The 18,194-nt window shown below is 55.8% G+C and overlaps 1 protein-coding gene across 3 annotated transcripts; it reads right to left on the bottom strand.

The window, feature by feature from the left end:
* Nucleotides 1-1,656: 1,656 nt before the first annotated feature.
* LOC131761490 (endoplasmic reticulum mannosyl-oligosaccharide 1,2-alpha-mannosidase-like) lies at nt 1,657-10,744 on the bottom strand. 3 transcript variants are annotated; one of them, XM_067040241.1, is made up of 7 exons: nt 10,158-10,744; nt 8,137-8,245; nt 7,331-7,449; nt 5,478-5,632; nt 5,098-5,207; nt 3,914-4,099; nt 1,657-3,191 (listed from the first exon to the last, which is right to left on the bottom strand). In XM_067040241.1, the coding sequence occupies exons 2-7, from the start codon at nt 8,183-8,185 to the stop codon at nt 2,791-2,793; spliced, it is 1,020 nt and encodes a 339-aa protein (XP_066896342.1). In that variant the 5' UTR covers nt 8,186-8,245; nt 10,158-10,744; the 3' UTR covers nt 1,657-2,790. The 3 variants fall into 3 exon arrangements, with proteins under 3 accessions (XP_066896342.1, XP_066896341.1, XP_066896343.1); XM_067040240.1 differs by lacking the exon at nt 10,158-10,744 and having other exon boundaries at nt 2,707-3,191; nt 8,137-8,371; XM_067040242.1 differs by lacking the exons at nt 1,657-3,191; nt 10,158-10,744 and adding an exon at nt 3,528-3,629 and having other exon boundaries at nt 8,137-8,371.
* Between the last annotated feature and the right edge of the window lie 7,450 nt (nt 10,745-18,194).

Genomic DNA, 18,194 nt, shown 5'->3' with positions numbered 1-18,194 from the left:
TAATACTGGTTTTTATACTTGCCCATGGTTTTTGCCTTTACCACAAACCTTTATTTCTCTCTATGGCTTTTTTTTTTTTTTTTTTTTTTTTTTTTTTTGCGGTATGCGGGCCTCTCACTGTTGTGGCCTCTCCCATTGCGGAGCACAGGCTCTGGACGCGCAGGCCCAGCGGCCATGGCTCACGGGCCCAGTCGCTCCACGGCACGTGGGATCTTCCCGGACCAGGGCACGAACCCGTGTCTCCTGCATCTGCAGGCGGATTCTCAACCACTGCGCCACCAGGGAAGCCCCTCTCTCTATGGCTTTGAGGTACTAATGTCCTTTCATTTAAATCTTAAGGACTACCTTGAGCATTTCTCGTAGGCCAGGTCTGGTGGCAACAAACTCCCTCAGCTATTGTTTACCTGGGAATGCCTTAAATTCTCCCACATTTTTGAAGGTCAGTTTTACTGGATATAGAATTTTTGGTTGACAATTTTTCCCCCATCACTTTATTTTTAAAATTTATTTTATTTATTTTTGGCCGTGTTGGGTCTTTGTTGCTGCGTGTGGGCTTTCTCTAGTTGCGGTGAGCAGGAGCTACTCTTGGTTGCGGTCCGCAGGCTTCTCTTGTTGTGGAGCAGGGCTCTGGGTGCACGGGTTTCAGTAGTTGTGGCTTGCAGGCTCTAGAGCAGAGGCTCAGTAGTTGTGGCGCACAGGCTTACTTGCTCCGTGGCATGTGGGATCTTCCCAGACCAGGGCTTGAACCCGTGTCCCCTGCACTGGCATGTGGATTCTTAACCACTGCACCACCAGGGAAGTCCCCCCACCCCTTTAAATATACCACTGCTTTCTGGTCTCTATGGTTTTCTGATGAGAAAGTATCTGTTAATCCTACTGAAGACTGCTTGTACATAACAAGGCATTTCATGCTATTTTCAAGATTCTCTCTTTGTCGTTCAGCAATTTGATCATTAAAGTGTCTTGGTGTGAGTCTCTTTGACTTGATCCTTGGAGTTCATTGAACTTCTTGGAGTTGTAGGTTCATATCTTTCATCAAATGTGGTTAAGTTTTTAACAATAGTTTTTCAAATATTCATTTTGCCATTCCCTCTCTTCTCTTTGAGACTACTATAATGCACACGTGGGGACCACTTAGGATGGGATCCCAGAGGTCCCTTGGTCTCTGTTCACTGTTCTTCAGTCTTTTCCCTTTCTGCTCTTCACACTAGTTTCAATAATCCTACCCCAACTTCACTTTCTTTCTCTTCCCTGCTCAAACCTATTGAACCCTCTAATCAATTTTTCATTTCAGTTAATGTACTTTTCAGTATGAGACTTTATTTGCTTTTAATAGTTTCTCCTTATTGATATTCTCATTTTGTTCATACATTATTTTTTGGATTTCCTTTACTTCCATGTGCATGTTTTTCCTTGAGCTCTTTTAGCATTTCTAAGACAATTCTCTTTTTTTTTTTTTTTTTTTTCCGGTACGCGGGCCTCTCACTGTTGTGGCCTCTCTTGTTGCGGAGCACAGGTTCCGGAGGCGCAGGCTCAGCGGCCATGACTCACGGGCCCAGCCGCTCCGCGGCATGTGGGATCTTCCTGGACTGGGGCACGAACCCGTGTCCCCTGCATCAGCAGGCGGATTCTCAACCACTGCGCCACCAGGGAAGCCCTAAGACAATTCTCTTAAAGTCTTTTTCTAATATTCTGATGTCTGAAGTTCTTCTGGGATGGTTTCTATCAACTAATTTTGTTCCTTTGAGTGGACCATACTTTCCTACTTTTAAAATTTTCCTTGTGATTTTGTTGTTGCTGTTGTTGAAAACTGGCTGTGATGTTTCTGATTCTGTGTGTGTGCATGTTTCTGTTGGGGGAATGATAGCTTGGTGCTGCCGACTCTGCCATGCAGCTGACAACCTATCCTCTTCTTTGGCTTCACTGAGCTTTTCCATTACACCTAAGCTCTGTATTTCATTAACTTTTGTTCCTATCATCAATTGCTACACCCCTTTGCTGTTAGTTTTTGTGGTAAGCTGAGTAACATGGCAACTACTTATGCCCAAAACAGAACATGTACCTGACAATATACCAGGAAAGTTGTAGGTGTAATAAACTCAAGGACTGAGGACAGTAGGATTGTCCTGGGTGGAAACATGACTATCAGTGGATGGAATGTGGAGGTGGGACCCAGAAAACTGGGGTCACTCAATCTACACCCAGATGTTTCCCAGTAACAGAGATCTGCATACCCACATGGGAAACCTCACAGTTAGAGCAAACGTGCTTCTATCCCGACTGAAAAGTCCATCAATCAGAGCTGGCTGGGGAGCCAGTGAACTTCCCTGCCAAGCCCTGCCCAACCCCGGCAAGGGCAAGGGGAGGATCCCTGAGTCCAAAGTGTAAACAGCACAGCCAGCCAGGGGCCCAGATGCTCCACTGAAGCAGAGACAGCCCCGCTGCAAACCCGCTCCAGCTGGAAGCACAGCCCCTCCGTACCTGAAATTTCTTAACTCCCGTGAGACGAGAGAGCTCTCGGAACTCCAGCTGAATGCTTGTCACCTCGGCCACCGTGCTGTCAGAAGTCCAAAGCGGTGGGTGGGCAACTCCAGTGCCGATGTTTACATCGGAATACGGAATCTTAGAGGGTGTTTGGAACGCAGGCATTAACCGATTTCCAAAATCGTCCTGATACACAACACAGCGATGAGTCAATGATTCCTGTCCCAGAGTGGCCTGTCGCCATGGCATGACACTAACCCGTCACCCGTTTCCATCTAATCCACTGGAGAGATGAGTTTGCTGGCTTCACGTGGCCCCACCCCTGAAGAGCTGCAAACACCGAGCTGGACTCAACCAGCCCGGAGTGACCATGCCTGCAGGCGGCAGGGCCACTTGAGCCGCGCACGTGCACGGAAACAGACTCGAGTGCGTGGGGGGGAGAGGAGACTGCGAACAAACGCCTCCCCACCCTGACCCCACGAGAAAAGGACCGACTGTGCAGCACTCGAGACCCCAGTGCCCCCAGGACGGGAGCCGACCTGGTGCCGGGACACTCACAGCCTTTTTCAGAAAGAGGACATCCCCGGACAAGTGGAAGGCGCTCAGAAGACCCCCCAGGATCCGGATGGTGCTCTCAAACAGGTTGACGTCCACGTTTTTCTGAAACAATAACCTCTGGGACACCCACCTCCTGGCTTCTTCAAATTCTATCACGTGAAACAGCACAGATTCAGGAACAAATTCACAGTCCAAGCGTTTCCCTGACCGCTCCCTCTGGGGCCACACGCACCCCCTGCAGGGTTTCAACGTCACTTCCCAGTGCAAGAGGGGACCCTGAAGGCTTCCAATCCCGCAAATAAAACGGAGCCAGTGTGCAGCTGGGGGAAGGCCATGCAGCACGAGGTCAAGTGCTCGACAATCACAGCCACGCTACAGAGGCCACGAGGGTGAGTGAGGGGCAGGCGGTCTTCAGCCCATCAGCAAACTTAAAGCAGAGGTTTAAAATGCCAGTTTAGAACCACCTAGAGACACGCCATCCCAACTGAGCCCCATCTGCGCGGCACAGGAGGACATTAGGGAGAGATTCGGGGCGCTGGCGACTCCGTCAGATCACGTGTCACCTCCCACCACCGGGCCCCGCCTGACTGCAACAGAAACACGGGCTGGGAACGCCCCTGGAAGCCCACCTACAGCCTCACTCAGCTCTCGGCAGGGGGCGCAGGGGACGCCTGTCCCGAGCATCCCCTGGCCGCCTGGATGTGAGGGGACAAAGGACCCGCCCAGGGCCAGCACGGCCACCCTGGCACCCAGGACGAGGGGAGGCGCAGCCCAGTGGGACACGGCGCGTGGACACCGCCCAGCCCAGGCTCGCTCGGGCCCGAGGGTCACGCATGAGAGCTCGGCCCTCATGCTAGGGATGAGCAGATACCTTTCTTCAGACCCAAAATCCACATGGTGTCCAGGGCGTCGATCAGCGTGAGGCCGAGGCCGAACCACTCGCTGAAGGACTTGGACACGGGCTTCAGCTCGTCGTGGCCCCAGGCGAACTTGCGGTATCCGGCCCACGCGTGCCGGAACGCGGCGACCACGGCCTTCTGGCACTCGTTCTGCGGGGCTGCGAGGAGGGAAGCGGGGCGTGGGTGCCCGGACAGAGCGGTCCTGCGGCCCCACGGACAGTGAGGCCGACGGGGGCCACCACGGCTGCAGTGAAGGTCTGAGCAGGACGCGCTGCCTGGCCCGGGCCCAGCCGCCCCCACCGGGGCCCGGCGGGGACCACCCTCGGGGGGCAGTGAACACTTGCAGAGCAAAGCATCGGAGGCCGCGGGACCAGTACGGCTGCGACGTGCAGTCTGGTTTGGGGACCTCAAACGTGACAGGCACTGGTGACCCGGACAGTGCTGCGCCCTGCCCGATGAGCCGCGGGCACTTCCAACGAGGAGCAGACACCGCCAAGGCCGCTCGGACACTCCCCAGGGCACCCTCGGGGCGCATCCAGAGGCTGCTTCCTGCCCCACGTGGGGGGACCAACGCACACACGGGGCTACCGCGCAGGGGAACACACGTGTCCACGGCTTCACCACACGTCCCGTCAGCGTCGACACCCACGGCTCTGCCGTCCATTTCTAACCCCACACGGTCTCCCCGTGTCCCCACGTGCGTGGCCACGAGTCCCCACTCCGGGCTCTCCTGTCCTCCCTGGGGGCTCCAGCACCGAGAGCAGAGGGTCCCGGCGGGGACCCAGACTCGGTTCTCCTCTCCGTGGAATGGGAACAGGAGAGGCTGACCCCTCAAGGGGCGACATGAGGACCGCAGCACCCAGGCCCCTGGCTGCCCGGACACAGGCGGGAAACGAGCCTCCCGCACACACGTTCCCGTGCGGCTGCAGCGCCGGACACGGGACGACAGCCGCCGAGGAGCCCCACGTCGTCACCAAAGCTCTGAGGGGTGCTGACGCCGAGACGCGCTCATCCTCGCACCTGTGTGTCCAAGGCTGAGCGGCGCGCGGAGGGACGGCGGGAGCCCCCCGCCGCCCCGCCGCTCTTGTGCGTGTCCACACGCCCCCACCCTCAGAGTGCCCGGGGGAGGCCCGAGAGGGCGCAGGCCGGACCTTACCTGGCCTGCTCCTTGGCCTGAGGGCCTGCGGGGAAGGCCTGGGCGGGGCCTCCGTCTTTCTCGGAGGGAGCTGGGTGCCCTGCTCCGGCGCGGTCCCTGCGCCCGTCCAGCTGGAGCGGGAGGAGCGCGCGCTCAGAGCAGGGGCCGAGGTGCTGATGCCCCGAGCTCGAGGTCGAGGTCACAGCCTAGCTGGGCTCAGACTCGGCCTCCACACGAGGGGGCCCTGCCCCGCCTTCCCACCCCCCACGGGGCACACGCGATCTGCAGAAGGCGCGTTACGCGTCAGGCCGCTCCTCTTCGCTCTCCAGGAAAAGAAACACCACGAGACCGCCTGACGGCCTCTGAGGCCCCACTCGGTCCCGCTCTGCGGCTCCTGGTACCTGGCGCGGTTTCCCTGCGCGTCGTCTTTCCAGCGAGCCGCGCCGGCTGCCTCTGCCCTCCTCTGGGCCTCCTCCTGCCTCTGGCCCTTGGCGTCTCCGTCGGGGGCTCTAATCTGCAGGTTGGGTGGTCCCCGTCGGAAATGCCTTGGAGGCTTCTGGACAGAGCCAAGAAGAGACCGGAGTCACTCGTGAAATGATTCACTCGCGCGTCGGGGACGCGGCCCCCGGTCTGACCGGCCCCACGCAGGGAGCGCTGCGGACTGGCGGAGCGGCTGCGACTGCCCAGCGGAAATCACTGTCCTGTCTCGTACGACAGGCAGCTCTGGGAGGAGCCCCTTACTCGCCAGCTCCCGGCCCTGACCACCCGGATGGAGGCTCTGCCGACGGGCACGTGCCACCCTGCACCGCGGGTTGAGCCCCTGGCAGGGACCTTTCCCCGTGTCAGAGCCTGAGGGTAGCAGGGCCTGCAGGGTGAGAGCCAGCACGGCCCCACGGATGGAGCCGCAGACAGTACCGTCGCAGGCCCGCGCCCGGACGCCCCAGCTGCATCCTCGGAAGGGTGTGGCAGAGGTGGCCGGTCAGTGACAGAGCGCTGCGGGGAGGGCAGTGCCCCTCCCGGCTCCCAGCCAGCCCTGAACAGTGTGCGTGACTGGCAACTCCTCCAGGAAGTGAGGACGCTGACTGGTGAGTGGAAAGGTCTCTGCTTTTCAGCATCCGTGGAAACCTCATGGAGCATCCCGGAAGACATTCTCCTTCCAAAGATTCAAACCCCACCAAGCTGGGTCCCCCGGGTCAAGAGCGCGGGTCTGTCCGAAACAAAGCTGCATCGCTCAAACACGTCCTGGGGACGAGTGCTGGCGTCTGAGCGGAAGAGAAGGTCCGAGCGGCCCCAGGACTTGTGCCAGGGGAGACACGGGCGTTCAGCCCTTCACGTCCAGCCCCTCCTAGACACCAGAGACGGGTCGTGGACGCTGAGGTGTGGGAAGGTGTCTCTCGGTGGGGAAACGTGCCGCGTTCCGCTTTCACAGGACTGTGCAGGTCAGCAGGCAAAAGAGCAGCCACAGAAGTGGCGGAGAGAACGCTCACGGCTCCAAAGGGAGAAATTCCCTCTTCTACCCACAGACCCTCCAGTAAGACACGGGGAGGACGGCCGCCTGCCTCTCCCCGGGGCAGCCCTGCAGCACCTGTCCCAGGATCCTCTCCCTGGGGGGCCCTCGGAGCACATGGACGGACACCCCAACCCGCAGTGGAGGGTGTCCCCAGGTGCAGAGCGCCCCGGGCTCTCCAAGGCCATCCCCCCTGCAGCCACCGCCCTTTGCAGGGGACTCTCCCTGGCTCTCCGGCTGCCCAGACTGCCCTCTAGTCTCCATGTCCTCCTCCCGCCCCACCTCCCCACACCCACCCCCCCGGGAAGGCGCCCCAGGACTAGGCCTCGCCCCTCCCTCCCCCTTTCTGGACAACAGGCAGCACGCACCTGCGTGCTCCCAAACCTCTCTCCCAGGCCCCGACTGCTGCTCGGGCCCCCAGCAACTCGGTCTGGGCGGGTCCCGAGAGCAGCGCCCGCCTGAGTGTCCCCCGCCAGTAGCTCCCACAGAAAAGGGACGGCTCTCGTTCACACCTACCAAGGATCCGGCACAGCAGATGCACAAAGAAAATGAGGGAGAGAATGGCCCTCTTCCTTTCCCCCCGTCTCCTTCATCCAACCAGCCCAGAGGAAGGAGTGTGAGGTTAAAACCTCAAACAAACGGTAAGAAGAAGAATCCTTCCCAGTCGCTCTGAAACAGCACGTACTGTTCCGAGTGCTTCTGCCACGGGCCCGGGCCACAACTCCGCGTACAGCTTATTCACAGTACCTGAGGTGACGCCCCCGCGAAGGTTTCTTCCGGGTTCTCGGCTGCTCTCCGAGGAGCTGGCAAGACGGGTGGATTTGCGGGTCTCACCTTCGGCCCTTCCGCCGACCTGCTGCCCACGGCTAAACGAGAGAATCTCCTTTATCTCGGATTCGCCACAAAGCCCGGAGAGCATCCACACAACTAAGGCTCCGCGTGGAAGGACGCGGCGGGACCTCCGAAGAGGGCACTTCAAGCAATTCGAGAATGGCCAAAGGGAATCAAACCTTTCTCTTCCAAAGCACCTGGCAGTTTCTGTCCTTATCCCCGCCCACATCCCCGTTACTCTGCCTTCGTGTTTCCCGGTTCGGGAAGGGCACGAGGTGGCACACGGGCCATTTACTGGAGCAAAGCTACAGCGGCTCTTTAGCTTTCCTCCTCAAAGAAGCCACCCTAGAGCAGTTCAGAAGGGACCCTGCACCTCTTCACTGGGCACCCTGCCCGGCCCTTCCCAGCTCCCGGTAGCGCGTGTTAGGAAATCCACGCAACGCGTTCAGCCTCAGCGCTCAGCCTCAGGACCTGAACCTCACTGTGAGACAGACAGGGTGAGATGCCGGTCCTCACAGCAGACATTTGCGAAACAGTCGCACAACCCCAAGTTAACAGCCACCTCCTAGCCGGGGCTTGGGAGCACTCTAGGCTTCTCTGTATTTCGACTTCCTGCCAACGTGCTGACGTCTATGCCTCCTGCAGCTGCGAGATCGCGCTGCTGCCGCTTAGTGCGCCCTCAGGAACCCCCACGGGTCGCTGCGGAATCGTGGAGCTGGTACCTTTCCACTCGTCGGCCACACTGATGTAGGACAGGAGGCCGCAGAGCATCAGGAACGCCAGCAGGAAGAGGACCACGTTCCGCTGTAACCTCGACAGCTGCTTCCATTTCTGAGAGAGAGAGACAGACAGTGACATTTTTACTGAAAAGAGCACAGCTGGAAACCTCTCCCACCGTGACACACTCCGTGGGGACGACGAGGAGTTCCGGAGGCCCAGCGTGGGCTCTGCTGCTTTTGAACCGGAGGAAGTTGCCTCTCGGCCGGGGCCGCAGGCTGGGACGATACTGCTGCAGACGACACACCGCACGGGCCCACGTTCGAGGAGAATGCAAACCCACGCGGAGACCGTTTCTGGCCGACACGTGGGCAGCGGGAAAAGAGCGGCAGCGCGCGTGTGCTGACTCAGGCTCCGCCAGCCTCGCCTCGGCCCTGCAGCCCGGGACCCCTGGAGCCGCGGTGCCGGCTGCACTCATGCCTTCCGCCCCTCCATATGTACAAGTTCCTTGGGTGGCATTAAAGAACTCCTGAAAAAAAGAAGGTCCAACTTGGAATTTCCTGGCAGTCCTGTGGTTTGGACTCCACGCTTCCAGTGCAGGGGGCATGGGTTTGATCCCTGGTCGGGTAACTAACATCCTGCATTCTGCCTGGTTCGGCCAAAAAAAAAAAAAAAAAAGACCTTCTGAAAGGCAGGTTCAGAACCAACCGAAGAAGACAAACTGACTATGGTAGTCGCCCCGGGATACTCCTGACCCACCAGGCCTTGTAATATGACCACAGCGACTGCAGCAGGCACATGTAGAATTTTTTCTGTTTTTATTTTATTTTATTTTTTTTTTTTGCGGTATGTGGGCCTCTCACTGTTGTGGCCTCTCCCGTTGTGGAGCACAGGCTCCGGACGCACAGGCCTAGCGGCCATGGCTCACGGGCTTAGTTGCTCCGCAGCATGTGGGATCTTCCCGGACCAGGGCACGAACCCGTGTCTCCTGCATCGGCAGGCGGATTCTCAATCACTGCGCCACCAGGGAAGCCCTTTTTTCTGTTTTTAAATTTATTTCATTTATTTATTTTTGGCTACTTTGGGTTTTCGTTGCTCAGCACGGTCCTTCTCTAGTTGTGGCGAATGGGGTCTACTCTTCATTGCGGTGCACGGGCTTCTCACTGAGGTGGCTTCTCTTGTTGCAGAGCACAGGCTCTAGGCACGCAGGTTTCAGTAGTTGTGGCACGTGGGCTTCAGTAGTTGTGGCTCGCGGGCTGTAGAGCACAGACTCAGTACTTGTGGCGCACAGGCTTAGTTGCTCCGCGGCATGTGGGATCTTTCCAGACCAGGGCTCGAACCCGTGTCCCCTGCACTGCAGGCAGATTCTCAACCACTGAGCCACCAGAGAATCCCCCAGCAGGCACATTTATTGAAGTGAGGTCAAGTTAAATGTTCACAACTTAACTTCGGGATCAGTGATGTGAAAGAAACTTAAGAACCAGAAGGGACCTGTTGCTGGGACTGTCTGGGGAAAAGGCATAAGAGTTTTGTTTTTCCTTAATTTTTATGAGACCATGAGACTCAGAAATTACAGAATGAAGGTAGGGAAGATCATATTAATTGTTTTGGGTTTTTTTCCTACTTTGGTCTCCTATCAGTGGCTGGACAAAAACCTCCTGATTCTAGGCAGAAGTAAAAGAAAAGCAGCATTTGGGACATACACCCGAATCAGAGGAAGAAGTACTTTTACATGGTGACGGGGCAAAGTTTATCCAAACGAAATGGGTTTGAGAAGAAACCTTCTGAATGTCTCAGCTCAAGAGGCCAGCTTGAGGAAGGACAGACGACTGAAGACATGAGAAAGCAGACAGGCAGACAAAACATTAGGTAGCAGATGTCAGCGGCCAGAAAAAAAAATTCCACCTAATTAAAATACAGATCTAATCAGATAACCGAAACCCCACTGAGGGAGTTATTCCCAGAAACCCACACACACCCAATGCTGAGGGTGTCAATGAAATACCAGAGTTCAGCGTGAACTTACTTCCCATTCAAGGGCAAGTGGCCCCTCGGACAGACGGAGGCACAGGGGGTCTCAGATGGGCCCGCCGTTACCGAGCCCAGGGTCCCAGTCCAAGGTCCTTGTGCAAAAGCCCACCGCTGACAACTGTGGTTAACAAGGTGGGGTCACTACTCCAGGCACCGCGGGGACTTGGGGGGGGGGGTCTCGGGAGGAGGATGCCAGGAAGAAACGGTTAGGGGAGCGGAGCTCTGGTCGGGGGTCTGGGGAGGGTCTTGCTCTAGACCGGACGCCGGCGGAGGGTTGCGGCGAGCCTGACTGGGGTCCTGCGCGGTGCCAGAGCGGCCTCTGCGCTCAGCGGGAGTGGGAGCGCCCCGCCTCGTCTCCTCTCCTCACGGTCTCAGAAGCCCGTGTCCGAGGCTGGGTCCCGGGCGTCCGGTGCCGGGGCGGCTGTCGCGGCCCGGCTGTCACACGCCAAGACTCGGGCCCGGCGCCGCCGGACGCTCACTCGCCAGCACCAGCAGGTCAGCCCGCCGCCACCGTCCGGGCTCCGGCCCGGGCTCCGAGTCAGCGCCAAGGCGCCCCCAGGCGGGGCGGGCCGCGGACACGCGAAAGCGAGCGGGCGGGCGCAGGCGGCGTCAGGAGGCCGGGCTCCCGGAGACGCAGAGCGCTCGGCTGGCCTGACGCCCCCACGCGGCTGTCGCGCAGCAGTCAACGACCAACCTGCGCGTGCGCAGCGCGCGTGCGCAAAAACGGGACCTGACGCGCTTGGCAGCGGCGCCCTTCTGCGCGTGCGCCGGCCGTTCCCTACCTGGGCGGTGGCCAAGGCAACAGGAGGAGCTGGTTTCCGGTCGAGCAGGTCTCGCCGGGATCCGCGGCTCTGCGTCTGGTTGCGTCCCGGTCCGGCTCCCCCGGGGCCTGTGAGCAGTGGGGATGGGCCAGGCCTTCTCGGTTGGCTCTAACCCTGAGCAGGTGTCCCACCGCTCCGCCACGTCGGCGGGGAGCTCCTGTGCCCCGAACCCCAGGTCTCGACCCGGGGGCCTGGAGGGGCTGGGGCCTGGGAGGCCGGGCTCAGCAAGGACGGAGGGCCCGCCGTAGGGTCAGCGACAGGCGGGCTCTTGGGGGTCTTCATCCATTGGACCTGTGAAAAGTAATAAAGGAAACCCTCATTAAACTGAAGTCAGGGGGCCAGAAGGGGGAGCTCTCACATCCTACCGCGCAGCCCTAATTGCAGACCCAACAGGAAAGTTACTACTCACTAACCAGCAGGAGGGAGGAAGATTTTGCTCCCAGCAATAGCCCAGCCAATGAGAGACCATCACAGTGCAGCCAATGAAAAGCCACCACACTTCCAACTCCCAGTTTCTTCCAATGGATTCTTTGTTTAGAACAGCCCCTCGCAACTCCCACTTCTCCTTTATAAAAGAGTCTCCTCTCCTTTGTTCTCTGCACATGCTTGTGCTTCACCTTAGATTGCTTGTTCTGTTTTCCAATTCTTTACTGTTCCTGAATAAACTCATGCTGCTGGTAAAATAATTGGCTGTTATCTTGCTTCAGGTCAACAGTCAGTTACGAGCTACAACAGAAGAATCATAACAGGGAAGAATCGTCTATCACAGGCCCCAACAGGAAAAGATGTACATTGCATCTTGTACAAGAAATCAACTACCTCAGCAACTTGGCCAATGAGAAACCATCCTCACCCTGAACTCTCACTTTTTTCCAAAGGGCTTTCATAAAAAACAAACCAAAAAACAACAACAGCAACAAAAACCAAAACCCACACAAACCTCTCAACTTCCTCATTATTCTCTATAAAATAACCATTCCTCTCCTTTGTTTGTTGGACTTACCTATGGCTTTTGCTATAGCCTGCTTATCCCAAATCGCAATTCCTCTGATGTTCCCCAATAAATCCACTTTTGCTCATACTTAAGGTCAACAGACTCAATAGTCTTCAGGATGTACTAAAGATTACTGCAATGGGACTTCCCTGGTGGTCCAGTGGTTAAGACTCCTCACTCCCAATGCAGGGGGCCAGGTTCGATCCCTGGTCAGGGAACTAGATCCTTCATGCATGCTGCAACTAACAGCCTGCATGCCACAGCTAAAAGATCCTGCAAGCTGCAAAGAAGATCCCATGTGCAGCAACTAAGAGCTGGCACAGCCAAATAAAGAAATAAATAAATATTTTTTAAAAATAAGAAGAAAAGACTTAAAAAAATAAAGATCACTGCACTTTTCTGTGAGCATATTGCCCCTCAATAAACAAGGCAAAGCAGTTCTGTACTGCCCAAGATTGCTCAGCTCATGGCCCTACCCAGTGTCCTCTGCTGGCGAACCTCAAACTTGGCCCCTCCCTAGGGCTTTCCAGGCCCCAAGTGCCCACTCCCTCCGTGGGGAGCCCACTGCTTCCTGCCTTCTCAGCCGTGACATTTCTGGGCCTCAGGAGGGCTCCCCAGCCCGTGCACCTACTGCTCAGCGCCTAGGCCTGTCTGAACCCGCGCCAGAAAGATCTTCCTCTCCTCCTGCCCCTTCCCTTCTAGGGCTCGTCCCTGCGGTCTCTTCGGGTCTTGTCCCCCACACAGCTCTGCTGGCAGCTCCACTGATGTCCTCCTGCACCCCTCCCTGTACAATGAGTTACCAGGGGAACGGTGGCATCTGGAGGATGCATGTGCAGGAGGGTGGGTCACAGGCTGTCAAACCTGAGGGCGCAGGAGCTGGTTCAAAGGGCGTGTTCTGGGCCCGCCCCCAGGGTGCCAGACCCACTAGGTCACCTCGGGCTCCCCTGAGACCCTGGGAAAGAGCTAGACGGAACACGGGGGAGATTCCTGGGTACTCCAGAGCGGGGTCAGCACAGCCTGCGGGCTCCGTTCCCACAGGGCCCAGCAGGCTGCAGACCCTGGATGGACGCAGCCCGGGAACAGCCGGTGCTGCCCCCACGCGTGTCGGTCAGAAAATGCAGTCAACAGGCCGGGCTGCGTCACAGCACCTTGTGTTTATTGGAAATCCCCGCATTCTGTGGAAAATCGAGGGTCTTTCAACTCAATTGCTTCACTAGTGGCCGTCTGGGTTAGAGACGGTGGGGGCGTGCGGCCCTCAAGGGAGCAGGAGGGAGGCCCTTGTGGCGAAGGGACGCACCGACCGTGCGGCTCCCTGGGTGCCAGGCGGGCGCAGGGAGCCTCACCTGCGAGAAAGGACGCAGCACGACCAGGGTCTCCTGGTCACGGTGTCCTAGCGTCACGGAAGATGCAAACGTTGCAGGAAACTCGGCGCAGGGTACCCCGGAGCCCTCCGTGCTATGTGTGAAGCTCCACGTGAAAATGAAAAGGTTTTTCAAAAGCGAGCTGCTTCAACAGTTCACCCAACCAACTCTACTTGTGTAGAAAAGAGGTTGCCCGGTGTCCCGGTGTGGCAGTAAGGAGCCCCTGGGCCGCGGCGGGAGCCTCAACCTCGGCCTCCCCCTTGGCGACCCTCCTCTGCCCCAGGCCCTCTGCTCACCTGTGGAGCAGCGGGGAGAAGGAAACCGAGGCACAGGGTTCGATTCTGAGGCTTGAAAAGCGGGGCAGAGCCGGGATGGCCGCAAAGTCGTCCTGTGGGCCTTGGGCGTGGCCCTGACCCCGCCCTCACACCCAGGGCGGGAGGCGTGGACGCAGCCACAGTCCACTGCAAGTCGCTAGAGGGATCACCGCCTCTGAAGCCACCGCCGGCCAGCATCCTTCCCGGGGGAAAGCATGGCTGCACGTGGACTGTGCGGCGGCAGTGGGGCCCTGGCCCCACATACAGAGGCCGCGCCCCCCACCCCTCCCCAGAGCGCAGGGGCGGAGCGCGAGCCCCGGGACCCGTCAGAAGCTACCGGCAGGCTGGGCGGGGACGGCGCTGCGCTCCTGCTTAAATCACCTCCGGACTAATCAACCAGCACAGGAGCCTCCAGCGTGGGCATCGGTCCCGCTGGCTCCTGGGGGCTGAGGCCTCGGGCGGAACTCGAGACAACCCAGTGCCGGGCGTGCAGGCCAAGCTTCCGGAGAGCCATCGCGACCTGCTGCCGGTCTCAGCCGGGCGGGGAAGGGGGCTGGGCTGCGGGCCCCCAGGTTCAGCTGCCAGGGAGGGAGGGGCAGCCGCTTCAAACCTGTCACCCTGGGAGGGGAGGACACTGTCCTCATCTCTGCGCCGTGTGGCCTTTGCCTGGGGCCGAGGAGCCACCGTGCGGCGGCGCCCCGTCCTGGTCCTGTCCCATCAGGTCTCAGCTCAGACGGGCCGGCTCGGCTCTCAGCCGATGCTGCCGCACCTCCCTCGGGTCCCATCAGCCTCCTCTGAGCCCTGCCGCGCAGGTCCCCCTGCCTGCGGCCCGGGCCCCACAGCAGGAGCAGAGCCAGAGAGGCCGAGAGGGCCCACAGCCGGCCTGCGGTCGCTCGCGTCCAGGGGACCGGGGGCGGGACAGTTCCCGCCCTCGTGGAGTGAGCCAGCATGCTTAACTTCTGCGGTCCACGTTCTGCATTCAGAAACTCAGAGCAGCCTGCTTTCCTCCTTGGAGCCCAGGCCGGGGCTGCTTCCTCAGCCCTGGGGACCCCGGGGCTGGCAGGTCTAGGAGGGAGTCAGGCCTGCAGTGTCCTGGCTGTGTCCACGTCCAGGATGAGCGGGGACCCGAACTCTTGCCCTCTGGTGGCAGCCACGCCAGTGCCCATGGAGTAATGTGACCTGGCGGACAGTCGTTGTTACTATGCTGATTGCCACAGTAACAGTCCTGGGGCAGTGTGAGGGCCTCCGGAAGCCTTCCCAAATGGTTAGCCTTCCCCACTCAACCCTAGCCTGGCCTGGGACCTTGGGTTTCCTGTCTGCAGCCAGCGTCCAGGACCCCAGCCCAGCCTCGGCCAGCCCAGCACCAGACAGGCCCGGCCTGGGCCGACACTGGGGGTCATGCTCACAAGGGATATACTTTTTTTTTTTTTTAAGCCAGGACTAAGTTTTGTTTTGTTGTTGTTTTTAAAATAAATTTGTTTATTTATTTTTTGCTGTGTTGGGTCTTCGTTGCTGCACGAGGGCTTTCTCTAGGTGTGGTGAGCGGGGGCTGCTCTTTGTCGCGGTGCACGGGCTTCTCATTGCGGTGGCTTCCCTTGTTGCGGAGCACAGGGTCTAGGTGCTTGGGCTCAGTAGTTGTGGCTCGCGGGCTCTAGAATGCAAGCTCAGTAGTTGTGGCGCACGGGCTTAGTTGCTCCACAGCATGTGACATCTTCCCGGACCAGGGCTCGAACCGGCATCCCCTGCATTGACAGCCAGATTCTTAACCACTGGGCCACCAGGGAAGTCCCAAGGGACAGTCTTGGGAGCGCGGTGGGTGACTCCCCTTCCCCCTGTTGCCTGGGGTGGGCGCTGGCTCTGCTGCTCTGGCCCCTCACCATGACCTGGAGTGTACACCGGGGAAAAGGTGGCCATTCTGTCTGCTGGTACTGGCACCCCTGGAGCCCCTCTTTCTCCATGAGGAGCCGGTGAAGGGACTGGCCTGAGGGAGAGGGGTGGGGGTCCCTATTGAGACCGTATGCTGTGCCATAAGACAAGTCTACATAAATTTAAAATGTTTAAAGTCATGCAACGTATTTTTTTAACCACAATTGAGCTAAATTAGAAATAAAAAGAAGAAAGATTTTGGAAATCCAAAAATACTTGGGAAATTAAAACAGCACACTTCTAAATAATCCAAGGTTCAAAGAATAAATCAAAAAGAAAATTGGAAAATATTTTAAACTGAATGAAAACAAAAAATCAAAATTTATAGCATGCAGTTAAAGCAGAGCTTAGAGGGAAATGTGTAACTGTAAACATTTATATTAGAATAGATAACAGATCTCAACATTTAAAACCTAAGTTGGGACTTCCCTGGTGGTCCAGTGGTTAAGAATCCACCTTCCAATGCAGGGGACACGGGTTTGATCCCTGGTCAGGGAACTAAGATCCCATGTGCTGTGGGGCAACTAAGCCAGTGAGCCTCAGCTAGAGACCACATGTGCCACAGCGAAGACCTAACGCAGCCAAATAAATAAATAAATTTTTTTAAAACCCTAAATTTCTACCTCAAGGAGCTAAGGAAAAAAGGATCAAACTAAATCAAAAGCAAGCAAAAAATAAAACTTAGCGAAATCATTGAAATAGAAAGCAGAAAATTAACAGAGAAAATCAATGAAACAGCAAGTTGTTTCTTTGGGAAGATCAACAAACATTTAGCTAGACTGATCAAGAAAAAATAAAGTCAGGAGTAAAAGAAGGGACATCACAACTGACCTTACAGAAATCAAAGGGATTATCAGGGAATATTATGAACAACTTTATGTCAATAACTCAAAGTTTAGATAAAATGGAAAAATTCCTAAAAAGATACAAATTACCAAAACTGATGCAAGAAGTAGAAAATATGAATATACCTATAAGGAAATTGGACTAGTAATTTTAAACCCTCCCCCCTCCAAAAAAAAGCCCAAGCCCAGGTGGTTTTGCTGGTGAATTCTACCAAACATTTAAAGAAGAATTAACACCAATCCTTCACAAACTCCTCCAGAAAATAGGAGAGGAGTAAACACTTCCCATCTCATCCTATGAGGCCAATATTAACCTAAAACCAAAACTACACCGAGGCATCACAAGAAAACTACAGACCAATATCCTCCATTAATATAAACGCAAAAATTCTCTACAAAATGTTAGCACACAGAATTCAGCAACATATGGAAAGAACGGTACATTATGATCATTTATTTCAGGAATATGAGTTTAACACCCCAAAATTAGTTAGTGTTATACACCATATTAACATAATAAAGAACCAAGGGACTTCCCTGGAGGTCCGGTGTCTAAGACTCCACACTTCCAATGCAGGCGGCCCGGGTTCGATCCTTGGTCAGGGAACTAGATCCCGCATGCTGCAACTAAGAGTTCACATGCCGCAACAAAGATCCCACATGCAGCAACTAAGACCCGGCACACGCAAATAAATAAATAAATAAATTTTTAAAAGCTCCCAAACCACATGATTATTTCAATAAATGCAGGAAAAAAGCATTTGAAAAAATCCAGTACCTATTCACAATAAATATTCTCAACAAATTAGGGATAGGAGAGAATTTCCTCAACATGCTAAGGGCACCTATGAAACCCTATAGCTATCATCGTACTTGGTAGTCAAAGACCAAACGCTTTCCCTCTGAGGTTGGGAACAAGGCACAGATGGCTGCTCTCACCATTTCAGTCTTGGGATTAGAGGTTCTATCTAGTTCACTCACCCAAGAAAAGAAACCAAAGGCATCCAGACTGGGAAAGAAGGGAAACCGTCTACTAACAGGCAACATGATCTTCTACAAAATGCTCAGATGTAAACAACAAGCAAAAAACCTACTAGAACTAATAAGGTACAAGATCAATACTCAAAAGTCAATTTTATTTCTACATATTACTGACAAACAGGCCAAAAATAAAATTAAGAAAGCAATTTCATTCAAAATTGCAGACAAAAGAATAAAATACTTGGGAATAAATTTAACGAAATAAGTGCAAGCTTATTTACATTAAAGTCCACGAAACATTGCTGATGGTAAAGATGATCTAAATAAATGGATTGAGAGACTCAATTTTGTTAAGACTGAAGTTGTCTTTTTTTAAAAATAAATTGATTGATTGATTTTATTTCTGGCTGTGTTGGGTTTTCGATGCTGCACACGGGCTTTCTCTAGTTGTGGCGAGCAGGGGCTACTCTTTGCTGCGGTGTGCAGGCTTCTCGTTGCGGTGGCTTCTCTTGTGGAGCACGGGCTCTGGGTCTGCGGGCTCAGTAGTTGTGGCTCATGGGCTCTAGAGCGCAGGCTCAGTAGCTGTGGCGCACGGGCTTAGTTGCTCTGTGGCATGTGGGGTCTCCCCGGACCAGAGATCAAACCCACGTCCCCTGGGTTGGCAGGCGGATTCTTAGCCACTGCGCCACCAGGACAGTCCCAAGACTGCAGTTGTCTTAATAATTGATCTATGAATTCATTGCAATCTCTATCAAATCTTAGCAGAAATTGACAAATTGATCCTAAAATG

This window comes from Kogia breviceps, chromosome 8 (assembly GCF_026419965.1).
Source record: "Kogia breviceps isolate mKogBre1 chromosome 8, mKogBre1 haplotype 1, whole genome shotgun sequence".
NCBI lineage: Eukaryota > Metazoa > Chordata > Mammalia > Artiodactyla > Physeteridae > Kogia > Kogia breviceps.
The sequence above is the reverse complement of the archived record's forward strand: the minus strand, read 5'-3'. Positions and strand labels throughout refer to the sequence as shown.

Bases quoted from the DNA above. Each gene is read 5' to 3' on its own strand.
- LOC131761490 (XM_067040240.1), bottom strand. From the start codon at position 8,272: ATGTCACTGTCTGTCTCTCTCTCTCAGAAATGGAAGCAGCTGTCGAGG. The intron at 7,450-8,136 runs GTACCAGCTCCA...TCTCTCGTTTAG, and splicing joins TGTGGCCGACGAGTGGAAAG to CCGTGGGCAGCAGGTCGGCG. The intron at 3,192-3,913 runs GTATCTGCTCAT...TTCACGTGATAG, and splicing joins GATTTTGGGTCTGAAGAAAG to AATTTGAAGAAGCCAGGAGG.